The 25,127-nt window shown below is 37.8% G+C and overlaps 1 protein-coding gene across 3 annotated transcripts in view; it reads right to left on the reverse strand.

Annotated features, from left to right (window-relative positions):
* Positions 1-25,127, reverse strand: part of Ttc28 (tetratricopeptide repeat domain 28) — a 583,480-nt gene that overhangs the window by 272,598 nt on the left and 285,755 nt on the right. For all 3 annotated transcript variants that reach the window (XM_076837226.2, XM_076837217.2, XM_076837237.2), the window contains one exon: positions 1,102-1,249. In XM_076837226.2, the coding sequence (XP_076693341.2) occupies positions 1,102-1,249 (148 nt within the window). The remainder of the gene's footprint in view (positions 1-1,101; positions 1,250-25,127) is intronic.

The raw sequence follows: 25,127 nt of genomic DNA on the forward strand, positions 1-25,127 counted from the left end.
CTTAAAGACAACAACTGGTACACGATTTCAGTCAAATATTTCCAACAGCTCATTCCTCAAAAATCAATGTTCCCAGGCTGGGGGTGTTGCTCAGTAAAGGTAAAGCACTTGCCTAGCATGAGCAAGGCCTTAGGTTCGATCCCAGCAACACAAAGAAAAAAGAAAAAAACAAAAAATCAATGTTCCTCAAAATGAAGCCAATCTATTTGGGGCCAGAAAGCTACTGTAACCTTTACAGTACCATTTTCATTCCACTCGCTTGTTTTTCCAGAATACTGGTTACAATAAAGTAGAAAAAATAACAGGGAAAAAATAAATGTAAACTATAGTGTCTATTCATCTTCTTTTGCTCTCTCTCCCTTTTTTTTTTTTTTTTTTACACAATGCCTTTATTTTTATTTGTTTCTATTTTTATGTGGTGCTGAGAATTGAACCCAGGGCCTTGCACGTGCTTGGAGACCACTCTAGCGTTGAGCCACAGCCTCAGCCCCTCTCTCCTTTTAATTCAACATAATCTCTTAGTGCTCCTCTGGAAAATATTAGATGCCACCTCTTGTTAGGTACACATTCTCTTTTAGGAAACAAAAGAATGTCTAATGTCTTCACTTATTTATTTCTAGAAGGTATATTGGTTCATCTGAAGAAATCAATTTACTATTAGAGGTATTATGGTTTAGAATTACAGAATCTCTGAACTACAAAAAATAAAAAAGGAAATTATTTAAAGAACCATAAACTCTGGAGAAGTGGTCAACTCATGGTCATGCAGTTAGTTAATGAAAATTTAAGAATATATTCCATGTCCAGACCAATGGTCTTCCATACTCTTCTGCCTCATTAACGTCAATGACTGGCAGTGTGTCTTGATCTTCCTTTGTGTAAGATGTCAGATCTTAGCCAATCTGAGACCACCCTTTTGTCCCATCATCCTGGGGATTGAACCCAGGCCCTGGCCCAGGCTAGGCAATCACTCTACCACTGAGCCACACTCCCAGCCCATCAAGTTTTATATCTTATCAATTTCCTGTCCCTGAGCCTAAAGTCTTAGAAAGTTACAAATGTTTAAATTAAGGTCAGACCAAGTATTTTCATCATATTTACCTCTCATGGGAGATTTCATGGCGGCTTCTACCATCCCCACCAGAAGCTGGAGGCTCTTGGGGTCTTGAGCCAGTCCAGATGCGAAGGCTGCCAGGGCATCGGCATGACGTCCAAGGTACTGGAGGGCAACACCCTGTCGGAAGTATGCCTGGAAACAGAGGAGGACAATGCGGGTTACCCAGTAGAATAAACAGGTCAGCAGAACCAAAGTGGATGGCCTCGGTCCAAAAAGAAGACAGGCGGTTGGTGACCAAATGAATTGAGTTCTTCTAAGATCATCAAATGTGAGCATCCTCACTTTCAGAACTTTAATTCTTTTTACTTTTGGGACACTTTTTTTTCCTGGGGGGTGCTGGGGAGAACTCAGGGGCAATGGACCACTGAGCCCCATCCCCAGCCCTGTTTTGTATTTTATTTAGAGGCAGGGTCTCACTGAGTTGCTTAGGGCTTTGCTGTGCTGAGGCTGGCTTTGGACTCAGGGTCCTCCTGCCTCAGTCTCTCCAGCTGTTGAGATGACAGGCGAGTGCCACCGTGCCCAGCTGGGACACTTCTTAATTTTATCACATTTCTTGGCATTTACCCCTATATTAAAAAATATATTTAAAAAATGTCTTATGCCATCTTTAATTCCATAAGCCCCCGAAGGAGAGTTCTTTATATCTTTCCAAAGTATCTGGTACAGTGCATAATAAGTAAGAGAGAAATTCAACTTATTTTGAATTTTCTCCCTTCTGTAATTAAAAGGAAATATATCAATTTGTAATTACTATTAAGATTATTTTAATAATGAGTAGCATAACATGCTTATGTACTTTTTAAAAAATATTTTTTGTCACTGTCGATAGACCTGTATTTCATTCATTTATTTATATTTGGTGCTGAGAATCAAACCCAGTGCCTCACACATGCTAGGCAAGTGCTCTGCCACTGAGCCACAACCCCAGCCTGCTTATGTACTTTTTAAAATATTTTTTTAGATGTAGATGGGCACAATACCTTGATTTTGCTTATTTATTTTTATGTTCTGCTGAGGATGGAACCCAGTGCCTCACACATGCTAGGCAAGTGCTCTGCCACTGAGCCACAACTCTAGCCCCTGCTTATGTACTTTTAACGTGGTGTTTCAGATGCAGTATTTAAAAAATTACTTAAAATGTATGTTCTTCAAAAACCAACTTAAAGTGGATCAAGGAACTAGGCATTAGACCAGAGACCCTGCCCCTGATAGAAGAAAGTGTAGGCCCAACTCTCCATCATGTCAGCTTAGGAACTAACTTGACAAGACTCCTAAAGCACAAGAAGTACAGTCAAGAATCAATAAACAGATGGGATCAAACTAAAAAGCTCCTTCACAGCAAAGAAAACAATCAAGAATGAGAAGAAAGAGTCTACAGAAAGGGAGAAAATCTTTGCCACCTGCACCTAAGAAAGAGTATTAATCTCCAGGATATATAAACAACTCAAAAAACTTAAAAAACACATACACCAAACAAACAAACAAAACAAACCTTAAATAACCCAATCAATAAATGGGAAACCCAGGTGCTTCACAGAAGAAGAAATAAAAATGGTCAACAAATATATGAAAGAAATGTTCAACATCTCTAGCAATTAGAGAAATGCAAATTAAAACTATACTGAGATTTCACCTCACTCCAGTCAGAATAGTAACAATCAAGAAGACAAGTAACAATAAATGTTGGCGAGGATGTTGGGGGAAAAGCACACTCATACATTGCTGGTGGGACTGCAAATTGGTGCAATCACTCTGGAAAGCACTATGGAGATTCCTCAGAAAACTTGGAATTGGACCACCATTTGACTCAGTTATATACTCAAAGGACTTAAAAACATCATCCTACAGTGATGCGGCCACATCAGTGTTTATAGCAGCTCAATTTACAATAGCCAAGCTATGGAGCCAACCTAGGTGCCCTTCAACAGATGAATGGATAAAGAAAAATGTACATATATATAAGGGACTCAGCCATAAAAAAGAATGATTTTATAACTTTTACCTTTAAATGGATGGATCTGGAGACTATCATGGAGACAAAATAAGCCAGTCCCCAAAAAACCAAAGGTTGAATGTTCTCTCTGATATGTTGATGCTAACATTCAGTAAGAAGGAGAGGGAAAAATAGAAGTTCATTGTATTAGACAAAGGGGAATGAAGGGAAGGGAGGAGGATGAGAAATAGGAAAGACTGTAGAATGAATCAGACACAACTTTCCTATGTACATATATGAATACATGACCAGTGTAACTTATCATGTACAACCACAAGAATGGGATCCTAATTAGAATAGTCATACTCCATGTATGTAGAATATATCAAAATACATGCTACTGTCATGTATATCTAAAAAGAACAAAATTTTAAAAATCACTTAGGAGCATAAAAGGAAAAAAAAGTGTGCTTGCTTAAAAAAGGGTTTTGTCCTCTGTATCTTTTAACTGGATTAGTTTTAAAACTAGTATAATCATCTGTGATGATAGTAAAACATTCCCCCTTATAGATAACTGAAGAAAGGATAAGTGAATTAAGAAAATATTTAAACTGAGAATTTAAATATTTGAATTTTAGAATAGTTTTTAAAAACTACAGTTTGTAGCCAGGCACAGTGGTGCACCCCTGTAACCCCAGCAGCTCCGGAGGCTGAGGCAGAAGGATTGCAAGTTCCAAGCCAACCACAGCAAAAGCGAGGTGCTAAGCAACTCAGTGAGACCCTGTCTCTAAATAAAATACAAAATAGGGCTGGGGATGTGGCTCAGTGGTTGAGTGCCCCGACTTTAATCCCTGGTACTCCAAAAAAGAAAAGAAACTGCAGTTTGTTTTCAAGTACAAGAGTAAAACCAAGTATATGGACAACATGTTACAGTATGTAACCAGCAAAGGGCCCTGTACCCAATTAAATAATGCATTAAAATGACATATTATTAATGCATTCATTGCTTATATGACAACATCTGCTTCTAAAATAGTTGGCTTCCTATTCCTTCTAAACATTCTTACAATACTGTTTATGACACAAACTTAACCTTTTCAGTCCAACATACTTAAGACATTTTCACTATTTGTACTCATGGGATCTAAATGAAGTTTCAAACTCTTAAAACTACTACTCAGTAAGCTTAGCATATAATTTTACATCACACATACACACAACACAGAGAATAAGAGAGTAAGGACCTTTCATGTTTGCGAAATTTATTTACTTATTCCATTTTTATAACAATACTTTGAGGTAATTTAAGCAAGACAACACTATTCAGGGCTCCCATTAAGAAGCAATCCTTAAATGCAATGAATACTCAAATTATTACAGGCTTTTCAGGCCTCTGTTAGTTGAAACTATCAGCAGCTGTTAAAACTCAGACCCCAGAAAGACAATAACCTGTAAATGCTCTTTCATTACTAATTCATAAGATCAGTTCGTTTCCCTGGTCTCAGCCTTTGTTTTAATCTTTAATGTGTTTACAGACATTTTTCATTTACCCTCTTCATTTCACATTTTAGGTGGTTTCTATAATCCCAAAAGTAATACACAGTATGTTCCAACTCAAAACAACTATAGTTTATATAAGTCTAGAAGTGTTCTATTAAAGCTTAACTAAAAATGTATATTTATATACATATGTACATATATTCATATATAAATATACCAAATGCCTATAAACTGATTAGTATTTACAGAACAAGACAAATGGTATCTGTAATGATTGATTTTGTGTAGGATGTTCTATTAGAAACACAAAAATCTTAAATTAGTCTCAATTTTTATGATTTCTTGCACTTGTAAAATAAAGTTTTACACATGTCCTACTTCACTGACATAGCAGCTGATTTCTCTGTCTGCCAAGTGTCACCACTGAAAGGGAGATTTACCTACCCCTAAGGGGTTAGCAAAGTTCACTGTCAAATCACACTCTGGTCTCAAGTTCACACAGCCGCATGTTTTATTTTCTTAGGACACTCAGAAATTGGGTGATAAGAGACAAGACAAGACCATGCCTCCCACAATCTTGGAATCCCTTTCTTCAGGAAAGATTTCTAAAGGTTTTCCTATGCCCTTCCTGGATTCCCCAATCCAGCTTCAGAAGAGCTCACCCATCAAAAGCTCAGCTGTTTCCCCTTAAGGATCTGACAAGCCCCACTCCAGACTCCATGAAGCTCTCCCAACTATCCCCATGCTTTATTCATTGTATGCACAAACAAATGTTGAATAAAATTACTTGTCTGTATTTGAGTGAGAGATACACCATTGGAATTCAAGTTGTTGCTGATAAAACCTAGATTATGAGTTATGGTGAAAGAATAAGTGAACTTAGTACAGTAGCTGACACAGAGTAAGTACTTGATTAAATGAGCTATTTTCATTATTAGTTAATCTTGATGAGAACACGTAATTTTAGACTAACAGAATATAAAGGAATTCCAATAAATACTTTCAGTATTCAATCCTATCATTGCTTCATTTATTTCTTCTCTTGCTCCAACCAGGGAGAGAAACAACATAATTAGCAACCAGGAAACTACAGAATCAAGACCCCTCATTGTTATAAGGCTTCCGGACAAATCTAAACCACTTCACTAAAAGTCACTGGTGTTATCAAGTCTTGGGAGACAGAGAAGTCACCAGGCTCCTCTGCCAGCTTCCTCCAAAGTCAAGGTTAAGATGTGCTGAGATTGACAGCTGTTTATCAGAGCTTCAAGAGAATCGTCATGACATCCTCCCAGCCAATCAGCTCCCCACCTACTGGTTCCTGCTATTAATGTGGCTCTTGCCATCACAGCTTTCACAGGAAGCCACTTCATGGGGAGAAGGGCAAATGTTGACAGCAGATGCAGTGTCCGTGCAGCATGCCACAGGAAACTGAAGCCTTTGAGGCAGGACTGAATATCTGGTGCCCGGTCAACCTCAGAAGCCTACCACATACACACCACATGTGGGCACTAGTAATGTCACAGAGGGAGAAGGAAGAACAACAGGGTTTAACTACTGAGAATACCTGTACCCCGAGAACAGCAGTTCTCAATTGAAACTTCAGCCTGAAAGAAGATGTTTACAGAGAGCAGGTGATATTCCAGACTAAAGGTTGCTGGGAGCCATCAGCCAAGTAGGTATGACAAATTCCTTGCCAGCTTACTCCCATGCTGTCTAGTGGAAGGACTTCTGAAAGGTGACCTTGCTCAAGGACCAGGGCAGGATCCGTGTTTAGGGTGTTCCCCCTTTAGAATAGGGCAGTTTAGCATAATAGGAGAGTAGGGTGTTTCCCCTTTAGAATAGGGCGGTTTAGTAATAGGAGATTAGGGTGTTCCTCTTTTGGAATAGGGCGTATCCTGCTGCTGAGTTCCTCTTGAGTGCTTAGGGTCAGACAGTATATTTTGGGAGACAGAAGCCCATGCGGAGGGGATTTTGGGAGAGTGGATTAGGGCAGAGTGTGGATTTGGGAAGAGAACGTGGATTCCCCCAGAACGTGTTTGTAGACGGCCGGTGTGAGTTCGGGAATAAAGAATTGCTGTTTGAATCTACAAGCTGTGTGGAGACTCGTGATTTGTGCCCAGCCAGAGACTGCGGCAAAAGGTGGGATACCTGGTCCTGCAAGTGTCCTGTGGTCATTGGTTTATTTTTGTTGTTCTTGTTCACCAAAAAGAAACCACAGTGATTATTCTGCATGCCACTAGTGACCTTACAAATAAAAGAAGGCAACTGATTATGAGAATAAGTTTCCATTCCTTTCTTCCTCCCTTCAATTGCCATTCCCTAAACTCTTCCATGCCAGGCACTCTAACACACAGGACAAAGAAACAAAAGGCAGGACTCGCACCCTCACAGTGCTCACAGTCTAGAGGGGAAGAATATAAAACCTATAAAGTCTTGACTGCCAGCTGCAGTAAATTCTAACTAATAGTAACTGTTGCTGTAATATTTCAGCAGTAACAAAAATGTAGTGATGACTAAAGTATTTACAGCCTCTTGTTAAAATTGTTAGTATTATTAGCATTTGCTTTTTATTAAGTGGATGTCCCCAGGGTTGAAGTAAAAACGCTCAAAGACGAAACATTTACAACTGTAAACTAGGCACCTCACCAGTACCCTGGAAATAGTGCAGGACCTTTAAGTCTTCACTCCTAACACTCCATTAACTCCAGAATGTCACTAAACCCAGTGACAACCTAACTCTCTACTCTCCCCTGGTCCATTGAACCATAAGGCAAACTACTCTGCACAGGGACACGGGCAGACCAAACATGTAACTCTACATACAATGTGTGATCATCTTAACTATACTTATTGTTAAGGGTGTGTGTTCATATGAACAATGAATAATCTGCTACTTAGTGCCAGCATTTGCAGATTATCTGCCTTTTGATTTGGATTTAATCTGCACTTTCAGATGTTTTACTTAAATATTCACAACCTGCATTTTACAGTTGGAATTTCAACTTTTTTTAATATATCTTCCAGAGAAGAATTCTCTCTAATTAGAAGACTGTGGTATACCTGTAGCCAGCGTAAACTTTCCTCATTATTAGCAGCTTTTTCTGACAATGTTTGTAAATCATATGACTTTTTAACTAAATTTTCCCTTATTATCTTATTTTTAAAATGAATAGAAATGGAGAAAATAGAAATGCTGATTCTAGTTTTTGAAAAGCAGCAGCATTGCTTTGTAATTTAACATAAGTGGGGTCAAAAATGAAAATGATTATAGGATGTCAAAACCAGGAACACTTTGGCATCACTGTATGCACACAAACAACAATGCTCAATTGTGATGGCAAAGGATAAAATTAGAGAGTAGGTGAAAAATGACTTTAAAAAGAAAGGCATGATTTGAGATTGTATTTTTAGTTCTCTGGGATTAACACTCCTCACTTGCTGAATATACGTCTCCCATTTGATATTTGCATATTTAGTATTTTACATAGTTAACTTTCATATACTTTTTCAGGAATGCATTATGTGAGTAAATAAAAGACTGCTTGCATTACATGAAACAGATGCTAATCATGAGCAAACTGTAAATATACTCATATTAGCTACCATGAAAGTTGTTATTTTTTACATATTATATATGTAGCGTGTCTCCTGTAGCCAGTGAGCACTTGAAATGTGGCTGATATGACTAAGAAACTAAATTTTAAGTTTTATTTTGATTACATAATTTAAAGAGCCACAGTGGCCAATAGCTACTGTATTTGATAGTGCAATGGAGAGTTTGGTCTTCCTGTAACAATTAGCCTATGAACACATATCTAAATGGGAAGAAACTGAACAGGTAACAAGTGAAATAACTGCAGAACATCTCATCTGGAGCCACACACATTAGTCCCAAGACAGCTGTTGGTAAAAGAGGAAGAACATCTAAGGCTGAAGGGGACCCTTACCTAGTCACTCCATAGCCATGTATCTCTGACCAGGTCACTTGATATCACCAAATCTTATGTTTCATTTCCACATACAGCAAGGATGCTAACATGACCTCAGTGGGTTGTGATGATGGCTGCTAACTGATAGGAAATGGAAGACACAAAGGCAGCATTTCACAAGTACTCAGCTGAACCTAGTGTCTCACTAACTGTGTCACTTGCAGTTGGGCATTTGCTATTTGGTCAGGTGGGCCATCTGCTTCCCAGCTTACACATTATAAATTGCCTTTTCTTTTTATTTATTTATTCTAATTTGTTTTACATGACAGCAGAATGCATTTCAACTCATAGTACACATATAGAACACAATTTTTCATGCCTCTGGTTGTACACAAAGTAGAGTCACACTATTTGTATCTTCATACATGTACTTGGGTAATGATGTCCATCTCATTCCACCATCTTTCTTACCCCCATAAGTCCCCCTGCCCCTCCCTCCCCTTTGCCCTATCTAGAGTTCCTCCATTCCTCCCATGCCCCTCCATCCCTATTATGGATCAGCATCCACATATCAGAGAAAACATTTGGCATTTGGTTTTTGGGATTGAATTACTTCATTTAGCATAATATTCTCCTCCACCCATTTACCTTCAAATGCCAGGATTTTATTCTCTTTTAACAATGAGTAATATTCCATTATGTATATATACCACAGTTTCTTTATCCATTCACCTACTGAAGGGCATCTAGGTTGGTTCCATAGTTTAACTATTGTGAATTGAGCTGCTATAAATATTAATGTGGATGTGTCCCTGTAGTATGCTGTTTTTAAGTTCTTTGGGTATAAATTGAAAAAAGGGATAGTGGGTCAAATGGTAGTTCCAATCCAAGTTTTTCAAGGAATCTCCATACTGCTTTCCAGATTGGCTGCACCAGTTTGCAGTCCCACCAGCAGTGTATGAGTGTGCCTTTTCCTCCACATCCTCGCCAACACTTGTTGTTGTTTGTATTCTTAATAGCTGCCATTCTGACTGGAGTAAGATGAAATCTTAAGAATAGTTTTGTACAAATTGCCTTTTCTAAAATGGACCAGGGGGCTGGGGATGTGGCTCAAGCGGTAGCGCGCTCGCCTGGCATGTGTGCGGCCCGGGTTCGATCCTCAGCACCACATACAAACAAAGATGTTGTGTCCGCCGAAAACTAAAAAATAAATATTAAAATTCTCTCTCTCTTTCTCTCTCTCTCTCTCTATCTCCTTAAAAAAAACCAAAAACAAATCTTTAAAATGGACCAGGGGCTGACAAAATTAAGCACAAAAAATTAAAGATCATGATGCTCACCTTGAGTCACTGAGGACAGAGTTCATGTATATATGTCATCATCTGTTTCACAGTAGATGATACATTTGAAATAAATTTCTCAACCACAATTGTTTTTTAAATGTTTACACTCTGTTGATTAAGAAGGCTTAAATGACATAGTAAGTTTATTATTTGGAACAAACATTAAACTCAAGTTAAATAAGGTACTTTGGCCTGGATGGAAAAGAAGGAAAGGGCTAGTGGAAAGTATGAGACCAAAAATCTATCTGTAGGAATATGAAGCTCTCTTTTCAGAAACTTTACCCTGATACACTGATTATTAGAATTATTACAGGGTTTTCTGAGGCCCAAACCTGATATAAATTTTAGTATTAAAAGGAACCCAGTACTGCCATATCAATATGTTATCCTGTTTTACTCCATATATGTAGTTATTTATTTTCCAAACCTTTCTAAATTCTAGTTTATTGAACAGCTATTCTAGGTAGACATAGAGCTGGGTTCTTTCCATAGTTTATCAATGGCCCTTTATACCACCCTGCAAGAAGTTCTGATGATGACCATTGCAAAAGAGAAGGTTATGAAACGTACCCCAAATCACACAGCTACGAAGTGACACAATCCTGCTGGCAATCCTCTCTCCTTCCACTATTCCACAGTACCTCTTTGATAAAAGAACTAATGGTGTGCAATTAACCTCTAACCCAGCTTTCTGTGTGGGAATTCTTATACTTGTAAAATTCAACCTATAGAGGCAAAAATGAAGGAAAATCAGAAATGACACAGAAAATTTATGAACATGAATATTTAATCTCTATTCCATTAGCAACCGTTGATTGTAGAACAATTTTTAATGAATTGGATGGAGGGAAAATTCATTTCATTAACCTTTCATATAAATGTATTATTATTGAACCAAACAGGCCACTGTACTTGCAACTCAGTTCGATGTTAATTAGATTACAGGCATGAGGCTTTAAATCAAAGGGAAACAAAAGGAGCCATCAGCAAGCTTCTCAGCCAAGCCTTGCCTGCTTGCTGGATGGCTACAATACAATTTGCTGTGCTTCTTTTATCTTCTGATATTTTCAAGTGAGTTTTCTCTTGCTTCTATTTGCTGACACTTTATATTAAAAATGAAATAAAATAAAACCTTGAGAATCAGCAGAGAACACATTCTTCCTGTGGCAATGTGTTTTACCTGCCCAGCTGGGAGTAATCATTCCTCCTTCTTCTATTTCTTACTTTTTTTTTGTACTGGTCTGTCTTATTGTATGCTGAAAGCACATGTAAGAGATCGGGGGCTATTTTAGAAAACACTGTTATTTAGTTTGGAACCCAGAGTCAGAGGACCAAATGGCCTAAACAGAATGTTCTAACCAAATCTGCAGCTGTGAATTGTTTTTCTGTTCAGTATTGGCTTTTGGTATGTTCAGAATCAATTTCTAAAGGAAATCTGCTCTCAGTTTTCATTGTTTCATATCGTATCAGCCATTTCTTTTCCCCAAATTAGTTATAAACAAAATATTTCAAAAGTGTTACTAAGGTGACACACTTATGAGAAAATTTAATCATATTTTAAAAAGGAATCAGAAATTTGATAAGAAATTAAAGATGAAATGCCAACCAGGAGTTAAATAACCAAGTAGGTGTCACTTTCTAGCACTGGAGAGATTCCCAACGTCAGAGTTCATGTCAGATTATAAAGTGTGCCTACATCATCTGGAGTTTCTCTTCTAAACTTTAAAAATAAACAATGAAAGAAGTCTGCAGTCCCTCGAGCCACAGTTCTGAACTTTCCATATCTCATGCTCTCTTTCTGTGGGTGTGGCATAGGAAGCGTGTAATGTCATGCCAAGAAGAAAACCAGGGAATTTCCTGAACAGGCTCCAAGAAATCATCTGGTTTCAGCATGAGTTCTGTGCCCTTGCCCTACCAATCTTCCCTCCACCCCAGAACACGGAGAACGTGTGCTTCCACACACACGTCTGGATCTGGGGAATGCAGTAAGACCAGAAGCAAAATGGAAAAACCGAATGGTGGGCCCAGAACAGCAGATTAGGAAACACACTGACGCCAACCACGTGGGAATTAAAGCAGCCTGATTCTCACTGTTGAAAAAAAACATGGCATCGTGCCTACCATAATGTAGCTATACCCAAACCATACCAGATTAGTGGAATCCACTCCTTCCAGAAGCAGTCTATGAAAAGCATGTGCATCGGTGCTGTACAGTGGGGTCATAGGTGCGATGTGTGAGGCTTCCTTGGGCAGATGAAAGTCTATCATGGTGGTTTACCCTTTGGGTCGACTCTCTGACTACCAACTCTTACTTTTTTATTCAAATTCTAATCCATAGCATTGTACCAGGGAGAAGCACAAAGCCACCCATCTTCTACAATGTCAAAGTTACTTAGTTTTGGGGTCAGAATATTTTTTAATAAATGAACTTTATTTTTGGAGCAGTTTTCGATTCATAGTGAAATTGAGCAGTAAGTACAGAGAGTTCCTGCAAACCACTTCTTGCTCACCATCCTGCACCACAGTGGAACATTCCTTATCATCTGGGGAGAAGTATTTTTATATAAAAACGACAGAACAAAATGAAAAGCTCACACAATATTTGAAAAGAGAAAATATAAAGAAATGCTCATCTCCACTCCTCCCCAACCCCAATCCTTTCTGACTTTAGGTATTTGGGAAAATAGTTTGAGAAATGCTGCCTACACCACTAGCAACCATAGCTTTATTAACTGCTTCCATTGTTGACCAGCAGTAAGATCCCCAGGGCAGGTGTATGTGGGGAGGGACCTGAACAGGGTGGCAGGAGCAACCTGAGAGGGCAAGGCTGAAAGGAAAACATGAAGAATTCCCTAGAGTTTTTCCAAATGGTAAACTTCCTAACTTACCTCTTTTCCCAACTTTTTCCACCAAATACAATGAACTATACCCTCAGGGCGTCTTTCTGAAAAGTAAACCAGCAACGGAGTTCCTGTCTGGTTTTAGTTTTTTGTTTTGTTTTGTTTTTCTCTCTCATCTGTTTTCACCCAGCTTGACTCCAAAGACAGGCACTCCTTGAGTGCATTGAAGGGTACCAAGAAAAGCCTTCTCCTTTTGGTCAGAGAAAGGGGACTCCTACGGGTCAGGAGGAATGGAGAAAGCCTTGTGATTTTAAAATCTCTGTCCACTCCCTCTCAGCCCACACCCCAGGCAGGCAGCAGTGGCTGCTGGGCAGGGGCCTGCAGTTCCGAGGAAGAGGACCTCCTCACTGGCCCACGCAGCTGTGGTCTCAAGAGTGCAAGGAGCACTCCAATGCCTTTCCCGCTCTCTCTGTCCCCCTCACTGCTGGATGTAGTCGCAGGATCACAGGGCAGCACAGGGAAATGGAGTCCTAGCTGCCAGTGGAAGACTGGGAAGGGGCAGGTGGAGAGCTGGAAAGTTTCAAGAGAGGACCTAAGACGGAGCTTAGGAAAGTCATCCCATATGGTGCCCAGAGAGCATACCACAGGCGTTGAGCACTAAGCTACAGGAGAGACAAGCACTCAGTCCCCGAGGGGCCAGCACCTGAAGATCAGGTCCGAGTACAGCAATGCATTTCTGAAAACAAGAGACATTGGAACTAAAGTCCACTTAAGTAGGAACTGGACCTTGTAGGCTGAACCTAGCCAGGTCAATTGTTAAAAGCGAAATAATAACTACATTCTTCTTAAACTGTAAATAAGATGTACAGACTCATAAGAAAATACCAAAACATCCAAGATATAAACCACAATTACTTGACCTATGAAGAGCTAGGAAAACCTCAACTCACAGGAGATCACACAATTAACATATAAATGCAGAGAAGACATAGAGATGAACATGATCACAAGATTTTAAAGTGGTTATTATAACCGTGCTCCAATAATAGGGGCAAATGCTCGTATGTAAACTGCAAGAAACACTCAAGAGACAAAGAAAAGACACCGAGAAAAATTCTAACATCAAAACATAACAGGAAGGGGCTGGGGTAGGGCTCAGTGGTAGAGCACTGCGCAGCACATGGGAGGCTCTGGGGTTTATTTTCAGTACCACATGGAAATAAATAAACAATAAAGGTCCATCGACTACTAAAAATAAAATAAAACAAAAACATAACAGGTTGGATAAAATATTATGGGATGGGCTTAGTAGCAGGATGAAGATGACAGAGAAAGGAAAGAGAGAAGACGGATGGAGCAAGAAAATTTTAAAAAATTATGACTAAAATTTTCCTGCATTTTCATGAAAACTAAAGATGCAAGGAACTCAGCAAACTCCAAAAAGGATGAACCCACAGAACTGCATGCCAAGCCAACTAGTGAAGCTAAAGATAAAAAAAAAAAAAAAAAAACAATTTGAAAGCAGCCACAGAAAAAGTCACATTTACAAAGAAGGGGAAAATAACTCAAATGATCAAATGATTGGTTTTTTTAAAAATATTTTTTTAGTTGTTTATAGATCTTTATTTTATCCATTTGTATGCAGTGCTGAGAATCGAACCCCGTGCTTCACACAAGCCAGGCAAGTGAGCTACCGCTGAGCCCCTGCCCAGCCCCTGTGTGTGTGTGTGGCAATAGAAAAGTATTTTTGAATTGCTGAAAGCACTGTCACCCAGGAATACTACATCCAATGATAGCATCCTCTGGGAATCATTATGGAATAAAGACATGAGATGAGGGGCTGGGGATGTGGCCCAAGCGGTAGCGCGCTCACCTGGCATGCGTGCGGCCCAGGTTCAATCCTCAGCACCACATACAAACAAAGATGTTGTTTCTGCCGAGAACTAAAAAAATAAATAAATATTTTTTAAAAATTCTCTCTCTCTCTCTAAAAAAAAAGAAGACATGAGATGAATGAAAATTAAGGGAATAAGAAGACCTGCTACAAAAGAAAAGCTAAGAAAGGTCTTCAGACACAGAGAAATACTAGAGGAAAAGATGGCAATGCAGGAAGTCTAAATAAAATAAACAGATGTCAAAAGAACTTTCAAAAGATATAATATATGCCCATTTACAGCCAATATGATTATATTACATAGACAATCCCAAAGATTTGCAAAAAAAAAAAAAAACTCCTAGAATTAATAAATGAGTACAGTAAGGTTAGTGGATACAAGGCCAACATATAAAAATCATTTGTATTTCACACTAGCAAGGAACAGTTAGAAATGGAAATTTTAAAAACATTAGCTTCAAAAAATGAAATAGTTAGATGTAAATCTAACAAAAATGTGTATAGGATGTTCACACTGAAAACTAAAAAAATTCTCAATTAAAAAAAAAATCAATGAAAACCTTACATAAATAGGGAAATAGCATGTTCCTGAACTTAACAACCGAATGTAATTATAATGTCAATTCTCCCCAAAGCAAAGTAATGCAACTAGATTCAACACAATCCCAGTGAAAATCAAACAAGGTCTTCATGTACATATATAGACAACTAAGTATTAAAAAACATATGGAATCGAGCATGGTGGAGAACTCCTGTAATCCCAGGAACTTGGAAAGCTGAAGCAGGAGAATCACAAGTTCCAGAGCAGCCAGGGAAACTGTGAGACCCTGTCTCAAAATAAAAAATAAAAAGGGCTGGGGATGTGGCTCGTAGTAGAGCACCCCTGGGTTCAACCCCCAGTAACACAAAAAAGGGAAGTGAAAAGACAATATTCAAAATGGGAGAAAATACTTGTAAGTCATATATGTAATAAGGTTCTAGCATCTAGAACCCTTACAACTCAACAACAAAAAGACAAACCCTAAGGATCAGAACAGACTTCTTTCCAAAGAAGATATACAAATGGCAACAAACACATAAGACCCTCAACACCAGTACCCAGGAGAGAAATGCAAAGCAAACTCCAAACGAGATACCATTTCACACCCACCAGGATGGGAATAATTTAAATTTTTTTAATTAAAATGGGGCCAAAAGGTTGGCAAGGGTGTGGAGAAATTGGAAACTTCATACATTACTGTGGGAACATAAAACGGTTTAGTCATGTACAAAACAGCGTGGCACTTAACCCTAGAGGGGTTGGAGTGTAGATTGGTGGTAGAGCATGTGCTTGGAATGATATTTCTGATATCCAAGGCAAAAATAAGTAAGTAAATAAACATAGAATTACCTTACAAACCATCAATTCTGGCCCCCAAGTATATCCCTAAAATAATTGAAAACAGGGAATCCAATACTTTTCACATGTACGTTCACAGCAACATTATTCACAACATTCAAATGGTGGGAAATAATACAGTGTCCATCAGTGGATGAAAGAATAAATAAAATGTAGAATATACACATAGGTAAATATTATTTAGCCATAAAAATGAATAAATTACTGTTACATGCTACATAAATGAAAGAACTCACACACAAAAGGTCACAAACATAGGACATTATCGGAGTTAAAGTGTATCCATAAAGATGGAAACAGACTGGTAGTTGCCAGGGATTAGACAGATGAACTGGAAACTCAATGGGTACAGAGCTTCTCTTTTGAGGTGTTGAAATGTTTGAAACCAGACAGAACTGGTGGTATAATTTGGGTCCTGAATGTCCATGTCCCCAAAGGCCCATGAATTAAAGGAAGTAGTAAAACCTTTAGGAGGTTGGGCTAGTGAAAGGAAGTTAGGTCAATGTGGGGGGGGACATGCCTTTGAAAGGGACACCAGAACCCCAACTCCTCCACATCCTCCCCTTCTTTTGCTTCCCTCCCACCATGAGATGAACATGCTCCAGCCATGATATACTGTGCTACCACAGACCCAAAGCAACAGGACCAAGTTGTCGTGGACTAAAAACTCAAACTATAAGCCACATAAAGTTTTCCTCCTTTTCAGTTTATTATCTCAATTATTAAGTCATAGTGACAGAAAGCAGACTAATGCAGATGGTATTTGCACAATATTGTGAATGTACTAAATGCCACTATATTGTTCACTTTAAAATGGTTATTTTTAAAAATATTTTTTAGTTTTACATAGACATTATATCTTTATTTTGTATTATTTACTTATTTTATGTGATGCTGAGGCTCGAACCCAGTGCCTCACATGTGTGAGGCAAGCACTCTTCCACTGAGCCACAACCCCAGCCCTAAAATGGTTAATTTTATGTTGTATGAATTTCAACATTAAAAAATAATAAAACAAAGCACAACCCATAAAGAAAATTTGATAAATTAGACTTTCTCAAAATTCAAAGATTTTGCTCTGTGAAAGATATTGTTAAAAAAATGAAGCGTCAACATACAAATTAGAAGATATTTGCAAAGCATGTACTTGAAAGAGGATCCATACCCATTATACATAAAGAACTCTGAAAATTTAATGGTTAGAAAAATACTTTTTTCTTTTTAATTGGCAGGAATTTGGGCACTTCAACAGAGAGGACACTGTCTTAGATGGCAAACAAGTACACAAAACACTGTTCAATTAAGAAAATGCAGGGTTGAGGCTGTGGCTCACTGGTAGAGCACTCGCCCAGCATGTGTGAGGCACTGGGATTGATCCTCAGCACCACATAAAAATAAATAAATAAATAAAAATTTAAAAACAAAATGGAAATAGAAGGCAATGTAATATTACCACTATGTGTCTATTAGAATAGCAAACAAACAAAAAAAATAAACAGTGATAATATCAAGTATTGATTAGAATACAGAGCAACTGGAACTCATATACTGCTAGTGGAATGCAAATTTTTAGAAACAAATTGGTTTTTTCTCACTAAGTAAAATTTAGACTTATCTATGATCTGGCACTCTCATTCCTACATATTTATCATAGAAAAATAACAACTTATGTTCATGCAAAATCTCTACATAAATGTTTACATCAGCTTCATTCATAATTTTCTCCTTCAAATGTCCTTCAGTGGGTGAGTGGATAAACATGCTTTATGCATACAATGGAACAGTACTCAGCCACAAGAAGGAACAAGCTATTGATGCCTGCATCAACTCAAAGGCATGATGGTGTGGTGTCAAAAGAAGACATGTTGTATTACTTCATTTATATGACATTTTGGAAAGACAAAAGTATAGTACTCAGGGCAGGGGTTGTAGCTCAGTGGAAGAGTGCTTGCCTAGCATGTGTGTGGTACTGGGTTCTATACTCAGTACCAATAAAAAATAAATAAAATAAAGGTATTGTGTCCATCTACCATTAAAAACATTATATGTATTATTATAAATATTATATATTATATAATACAAAATCTCTCTCTCTATATATTATATGTAGAATCCCGTGTGAGGCACTGAGATTTATATTTATATATTACTCAGTGGTTGCTGGGGCCAAGGGGAAGGGAAAGCCTAACTATAAAGGGAGTTCTGAAGGTATTGGAACTCTTCTTCTGTATCTTTTTTTAAAATTTATTATTATTTTTATTTATATATGACAGCAGAATGCATTACAATTCTTATTACACATATAGAACACAATTTTTCAGATCTCTGGTAGTATACAAAGTATATTCATACCAATTCGTGTCTTCATACCTGTACTTTGGATAATAATGATCATCACATTCCACCATCATTAATAACCCCATGCCCCCTCCCTTCTCCTCCCTCCCCTCTGCCCTATCTAGAGTTTGTCTATTCCTCCCATGTTCCCTCTCCCTACTCTCCTATGAATCAGCCTTCTTATATCAGAGAAAACTTTTGGCAGTTGGTTTTTTTTGTGATCGGCTAACTTCACTTAGCATTATCTTCTCTAACTCCATCCATTTACCTGCAAATGCCATGATTTTATTCTCTTTTAATGCTGAGTAATATTCCATTGTGTATATATGCCACGTTTTTTTATCCATTCATCTACTGAAGGGCATCTAGGTTGGCTCCACAGTTTAGCTATTGTGAATTGTGCTGTTATGAACATTGACGTGGCTGTGTCCCTATAGTATTCTGTTTTTAAGTCCATGGGTAAAGACTGAGGAGAGGGTTAGCTACGTCAAATGGTGGTTCCATATCTTAATTCTAGGGGTAGCTGAACGAATAAATGTGTTAAATTCAAAGACCTATATGCGCTCAAGTCGATTTGAGTGCGAAGATCAGGGAAATAAGGGTGACAGTTGTCCAACTTTGGGAATGTACTTAACGGCACTGAATGGTATGTGTGGAAATGGTAAATTCTGTGTTACACATATTTTTTCATGGCACTGGCCTACAACCTTGTTATTTTTACCAATGAGTCAGTTGGGAGGCAGATGCCTGTTACAATGGAAGACTAAGAACAAAGACTCCTCTCCTCACATGTATCCTTTGAAGCGCTGGCAGCTCTGTGACAGCAAGGTCAAGGCACATGCTCAGAGCTTTCTGATTGACTTCCTGGCAAGTTTGTTTAACTTTTTATTTTTCAAATCTGATGTTGTTACACACATTTAAACCACTTGCAAATTTCTCCAAATTGGGTCAAATATAAACCCAGATAAAGCCAAGGAAGATAAACCTATAAACAACCATCTAGGCCTTTCAGGTTTATTTTCTGTTGTTTTTTTGTTTGTTTGTTTGTTTAATTAAGGTGTTTTTAAAAACAAAATAATGGGGACTGGGGTTGTGGCTCAGCATGTGCGGGACCCTAGGTTCTATCCTCAGCACCCCATAAAAATAAATAAACAAAATAAAGCTTTTGTGTCCAACTACAACTAAAAAATAAATATTAAAAAAACACAAAATATTATTTTGGGCATTCAGTGAAAAGACTACATAACAACACAATGTGCTTTGTATAAAATAAATAACAAAACCATGGCGGAGGAAAATCATTTTTTATGTGAACATCATTTTCATATAAATGCATATTTTTCATAAAAGACAAATTAAATTCTGAGATTATTAATTATTAATAATGGATAGAAATGTATATTATCTCATTATTCACAGATTCTGTATTTGTGAATTTGTCTAAATACTAAAATTTATTTGTAGTTCTCAAGTCAATTGTGGAAAATTTGAGTCTTGGGCTCCACATATCCCCAGCTGAGGTCAAACAAGCTGATGTTCTACAACACTTCATGTTTCAGCTCTCACACTGAAAACCAGTGTCCTTTTGTGGTGACTTTCACTTGGCAATGAGATGCTAACAGGAGTTCTTAAACCCAAGAAGTCCATCGTGGGCCTTAAGAAGTGCATGTGAAGTAAGCTTTGTTCAGACATGAGCTATAGTGCTCTTGGCCATGAGCTCAGTGTTAATGAACCAACAACACTTATATAATCAGATAACATCAAACAGAAGCACACACAAAATAAGATTTTGTAAGCCAGACGCGGTAGGGCATGCTGCAATCTCAGTAACTAGGGAGGCAGAGGAAGGAGGATTGCAATGTTGAGGTCAGACTAGGCAATTCAGACCATAGACCTTGAAAATAAAAAGTAAAGGCTGGAATGTAGCTCAGTGGTAAAGTGGCTCTGGGTTCAAACTCCAGTATCACAAAAACAAAAACAAAAACTTGGTTTTGTATTGATCAGTTGATAAAAATGAAATGTGACTGAGGATCACAGGAACCGCACCTTGCGTTTCCCCTAGGAGCAGTGGTTCAGTATTTCCTAACTCAGTTTTGTAGACAGAATATAACCACCAAGCATGACAGGAATCAACTGTATGCTTTAAACAGAGGCAAGGAAAACCACTCTCCCCTTGTACAGACTCCCAGTGAAGTGGCCACTGTGCAGGGCCTGCCAGCCATGGTCCTCTCTCAGAGGTCCAGCACAGGAAGCAGCTGTAAGTAGCAGTTCAATGATTAAAACTAACCACACAGTGACTTGTCATTAAAAGTGCCTCCTGGTTCACCAACCCTCTTCAGATGTTTTAAAGACTTCACTCTGTCTTTAATAAATACCTGCAAGCCAGTTCTGTGCTAGACATCACCATTGAAAATTCAAGGAATAGGAGTTAGCCATGCTTGTGTCCCTGGGCTACGTGGTATTCATCTGAGGTCAAGAAACAAGAGTAAACAAATACACAGACACCCTCCCACCCCAAAAAAGAACTGTAAAAGTTTAATAATGAAACAAAACATGTATATAATAAAGTATAATTGGGAAGTAAAGATACTTTATTTAAAAAGATGTTCAGAAAAGTTCCCATCTAAGCTGAGGGCGAGAGTGGTACAAAGTCAACCAAGAAAACAGCACTGCAGGAAGGGGGGCAAGGCCTGTGACTACAAAGGCATGGGATTCCCAGGGGATGCTGAGAAAGACAGCGCATCGGGAAAGGATGGCATGAGATGGTCGTTTAGTTCCCACAACCACCTTGGAAGACAGTCTTTAGATGGGTTTCTCTTTTTAAACATGGGGCTGACTTCAGAGAGGTAAAGAAACTTGCTCAAGTTGCACAGCTAGTAGCAAGAATTCAATCTGAAGGCAGATGGATTCCAACATCTGTGTTCTTCACCTACAGCATGCTGCCTCCTGTTGTTCCCTGCTGGCCTTTGACTCACCCCCAATGACCCCTACCAACTGTGTATGTTAATATATATCTCTACACATATATTACATAATATATATGAGAAAAATAAGTAAAGCACAGAAACCTAACAAACAGGATCTGAGTCAGTGAGTCCCGTTGAGATCTGCCGTCTCTCAGTCAGTGTACACGCCAGGATCTGATGCACTTCCACAGTCACCGCATACTGCTGACACGGGTTCAGTAATTACATTATCATCCCCATTACATCTCTATAACCCCTGCGTGCCAGGGCTTTCTCTCAATCACAAGCTAAAATTGCTTTCCTCTATGAGACATGAAAAGAAAATGGCTTTTATTTTACAAAAATAAGGTAAAGAGAGGGTAAAGTTCATGATATCTTCTCCTTGGCCATTACAGTTGTCCTAACAAGCAGTTCTGCTTTGCACATATTATTTACAGGCACTTTAATCCCAAATGTTCTGTGCCAGGGACTCAGGTTTCCCATTTTCTCCCTTTGTTTTTGTTTTCTTAGATAGTTATTTATGTGACTGTCCTCCTAACTAAATGGACCAATCTGGGCATAAACCATTTTCTCATTTTCTCTGCTTATAGGAAGGAATGGTTTATTTCAGCACTGCAGATAACATCTTGAGGTCTCAGGAGGATGACAAATTGAAACAGTCTCTTTCTTGCCTAACATTTCTTACCCAAGAGTCAAGTGATGATGTTGAGGAACAAATCTCTTCTCCTGACAATTTGCACTTATTTTCTTAATAGCTCTGCTAAGATTCAATGAATTTTAGTTTGCTTAGAGACTACTTAGTGCCTGCCAACAGGCGCAGGAAGCTTTTATTCATCAGCATAATGGTGCTATTGGTGACACCTTCCTATGAAATTATGACAGCAATTCCAAAAAAGAGATAGCAGGGATGGGGCAAATGAATTCTCTTTCAAAAGAAGAAGAAAAAAAACTATCAAAATAGCATAGAAGTTCCTATATAACTAGAAACTGAATAAATTATTTTGATTCAGAAATGTTCAGTAATTGTATTCAGGTATGATATCAACACAGTTTAAATGACCTATTCCTAGGATTCTCTATATTTTGCAAAATCATTTTAAATCAAGCACAACTACCAAATATGACTGCATAATTCTATTAATAACTCACTCTTCACAGTGCTGCATATAGACAGTAATATTTACTGGCAGCTGACACCTCCAGATTTATGACTTTCTCTGACCCACTGGGGCCCCCTGCACGCTTTATGACAGGTAGCTTTTGTGCCACAAGGAGGTGATTCTGCAGCTTTTGCAAAGATCACAAATTGCTAATATCATTCTGTCACTTAAGATCGCTTTCTGTAAAACATACACATTGAAACTTACTACTTTCTAGTATTTGTTGACTAATTTTAAATGGCCAAATCAATGATTCTATATTTTTAACAAAAGTCATGCTTGGCACTTTTTCTGTAACTATTTCAGCTTTTATCAAGAGTGTGTTCTCTAACATGCACTAATAATTATAATAAAAAAGAATATATTTTCTACTTACTGTATACTAATGTATTCAGTGCTTCCGTGATACACAGAAATAGATAATTAATCTCAGTCAAAGCGCAGCTAGTCAACTTGGGGACACACATTAAGAAATTACAGAGTTGTTTCAAACCAATGTAAGAATAAGTGCTATAAAAATTTAATGTGAGCCTTCCCCAACTCACAAAAGAATTGTTATAAAACTTAATTTTCAAGTCAGTTGTTTACAATGTTTTAAGTATTTTTCCATTAAAAGATTATGCTTTCAAGAGTGGTGATATTCTCTAGCCAGTCCACAATGGCCTCATTCATGGAAAATGTCAGGGGATTATACGATCAACAATATTATAGAAATGAAAAAAAATGGAAGTGACATTGGCTATTAGGGTACAAGTGCTTTCACACAATTAATCTTATTTAGTTTTAATAATACTGCAAGGTAGATTATTATGTCTTCCTTTAAAGGTAAAGACCCTGAGGCTGATAGAGGTTAAGTAACTCGCCCAAGGTAATAGATTGTAAATGACAGAAAAGAGATTCAAAAGCAGAACTGTCTCTGAAGTCAAGACTCTACTCTTACAGAACACAGCTTTCCCTTTCAAACAGCATTTAGAAGGGTCTTTTTTCCCACATTCCAAATGGGTATGTCAGGAATATATTTGGTAACCCCAAAGATTCTGCAATGCAGTGATATTGCTTCCATATCTTTGTGTCTCTGGTATAGTATTTGACATAGAACAGGTACCCCATGATCACTGAATGAACAAAATTACAGAAAATGAGTTCCTCAAAGGCAGGGCTCATTGTGAATTCATATGTATACACATGTGGCCTAACACAGATACATAATCTATCCATCAATAAATATTTTATTAACCAAAGAACTCCATCCCATTTCTACACCTTACAGTCTGGAAATTTTTTTCCAAATACACAACTTGGCCACTTTCAAATTCATTACTTAAATTCAGTATCTTTCAAACTCTCTGTTCCTTGTTCCTTCCTTTCTTCAATGCTGAAATCCAAAGAGAATAAATCCCTATTTACATCTTCTATGTTGCTGCTCCTGCTCCCAGCGAGAACGGAGATGAATTTAACCTAGGACGCTTTACCCATAAGGCGCTTGAATCTCTGATTTTGAAAAAGATGCACTGCCCCTTGGGGAGAAATTATCCGAACTAATATCAAGGAAGTAGATTTATCCTGTCCAGAGGAAATGCAAATGAAACTGGGCTGCATCAACTTTCTGAAACTATACTTCTAAAGCAAATTAAGAAACTCATTTCAAGTTGTTTGAAAGGAATGTTGGCTGACACTTGCAAATGAATCTTCTACAGAGAAGCAGCTCTGATTCCACAGCTTATCATTTCAAATGGTCTTAGAGATGAATATTCAGATCTCACATCAATTTTTAATGTAATAGAATCCCAAATGCTTAAAAACTAGGTTCCACTTCATAATCTGTCATCCTTTCTACATTCTTTCAGGATACATTAATTTTTTAACACGTTCTTTTAACTTAGCTCCTAAGATACATTTTTAACCACTACAAGTTCAAAAATGATGCACAAAGCCCCTCATTTAATTGATATCTTCTGTAAAGAATCCTTGTTAAGTATAAAATTACAACCACAATTAAATAAAAATATAGAAGTAATGGAAATAGAGGTTCTGAATTTCTCACATTAGAAGTCCTTGGGAAAAAAAAGTCCTATTGTTTTCTTAAGCTCTTGATGAGTATATTCAATATTCTTTACCAACTATGTTGATTATGTCTGAGCTTATCCCTGAATATTATTAATGGCAAATATTAAACTAGAGAATATCTCGAAATATTGATAAGCAGTCTTTAAAGACATGGCTCAGCAATTACATGTATACACTTGGTGAAACAAGAGAACCAGCAGGACTTTCAAGAAAGAACAACAAAATCTTCATCGCCTTCAGCACAATTGGCTCAGAGCAATGAAACAGAAATACTTGTTTTTTAAACATACTTAATATCCACATTTTAATGCCTAATTAATCCTAATAATTAAATGCAACCACTAGCCACATTCTTCGCAAGATCTCTTTTTTATTTCCATAAACTCTGGAATTTAATGGAAATCATTGTGTCATTATGGCTAGGGTAATAAATGCCTATTGGTCAATAAGCTCTGAACCTTAACAGGCAGTTAACTAATTCAGTCGGAAATAAGACCAATAGTTCTAATGGCCTCTAATTTCACTGCAAGAGTCCACCCTTATGAACTATGGATGGTTTTCATGAGCTCTTCCTACAGCAGAGAACAGCAATTTAAATGTAAAAAACATGCATTTGAAATTCAAGTGCTTCCACTGATTTCA

The sequence above is a fragment of the Callospermophilus lateralis genome, chromosome 1 (genome assembly GCF_048772815.1).
Source record: "Callospermophilus lateralis isolate mCalLat2 chromosome 1, mCalLat2.hap1, whole genome shotgun sequence".
Lineage (NCBI taxonomy): Eukaryota > Metazoa > Chordata > Mammalia > Rodentia > Sciuridae > Callospermophilus > Callospermophilus lateralis.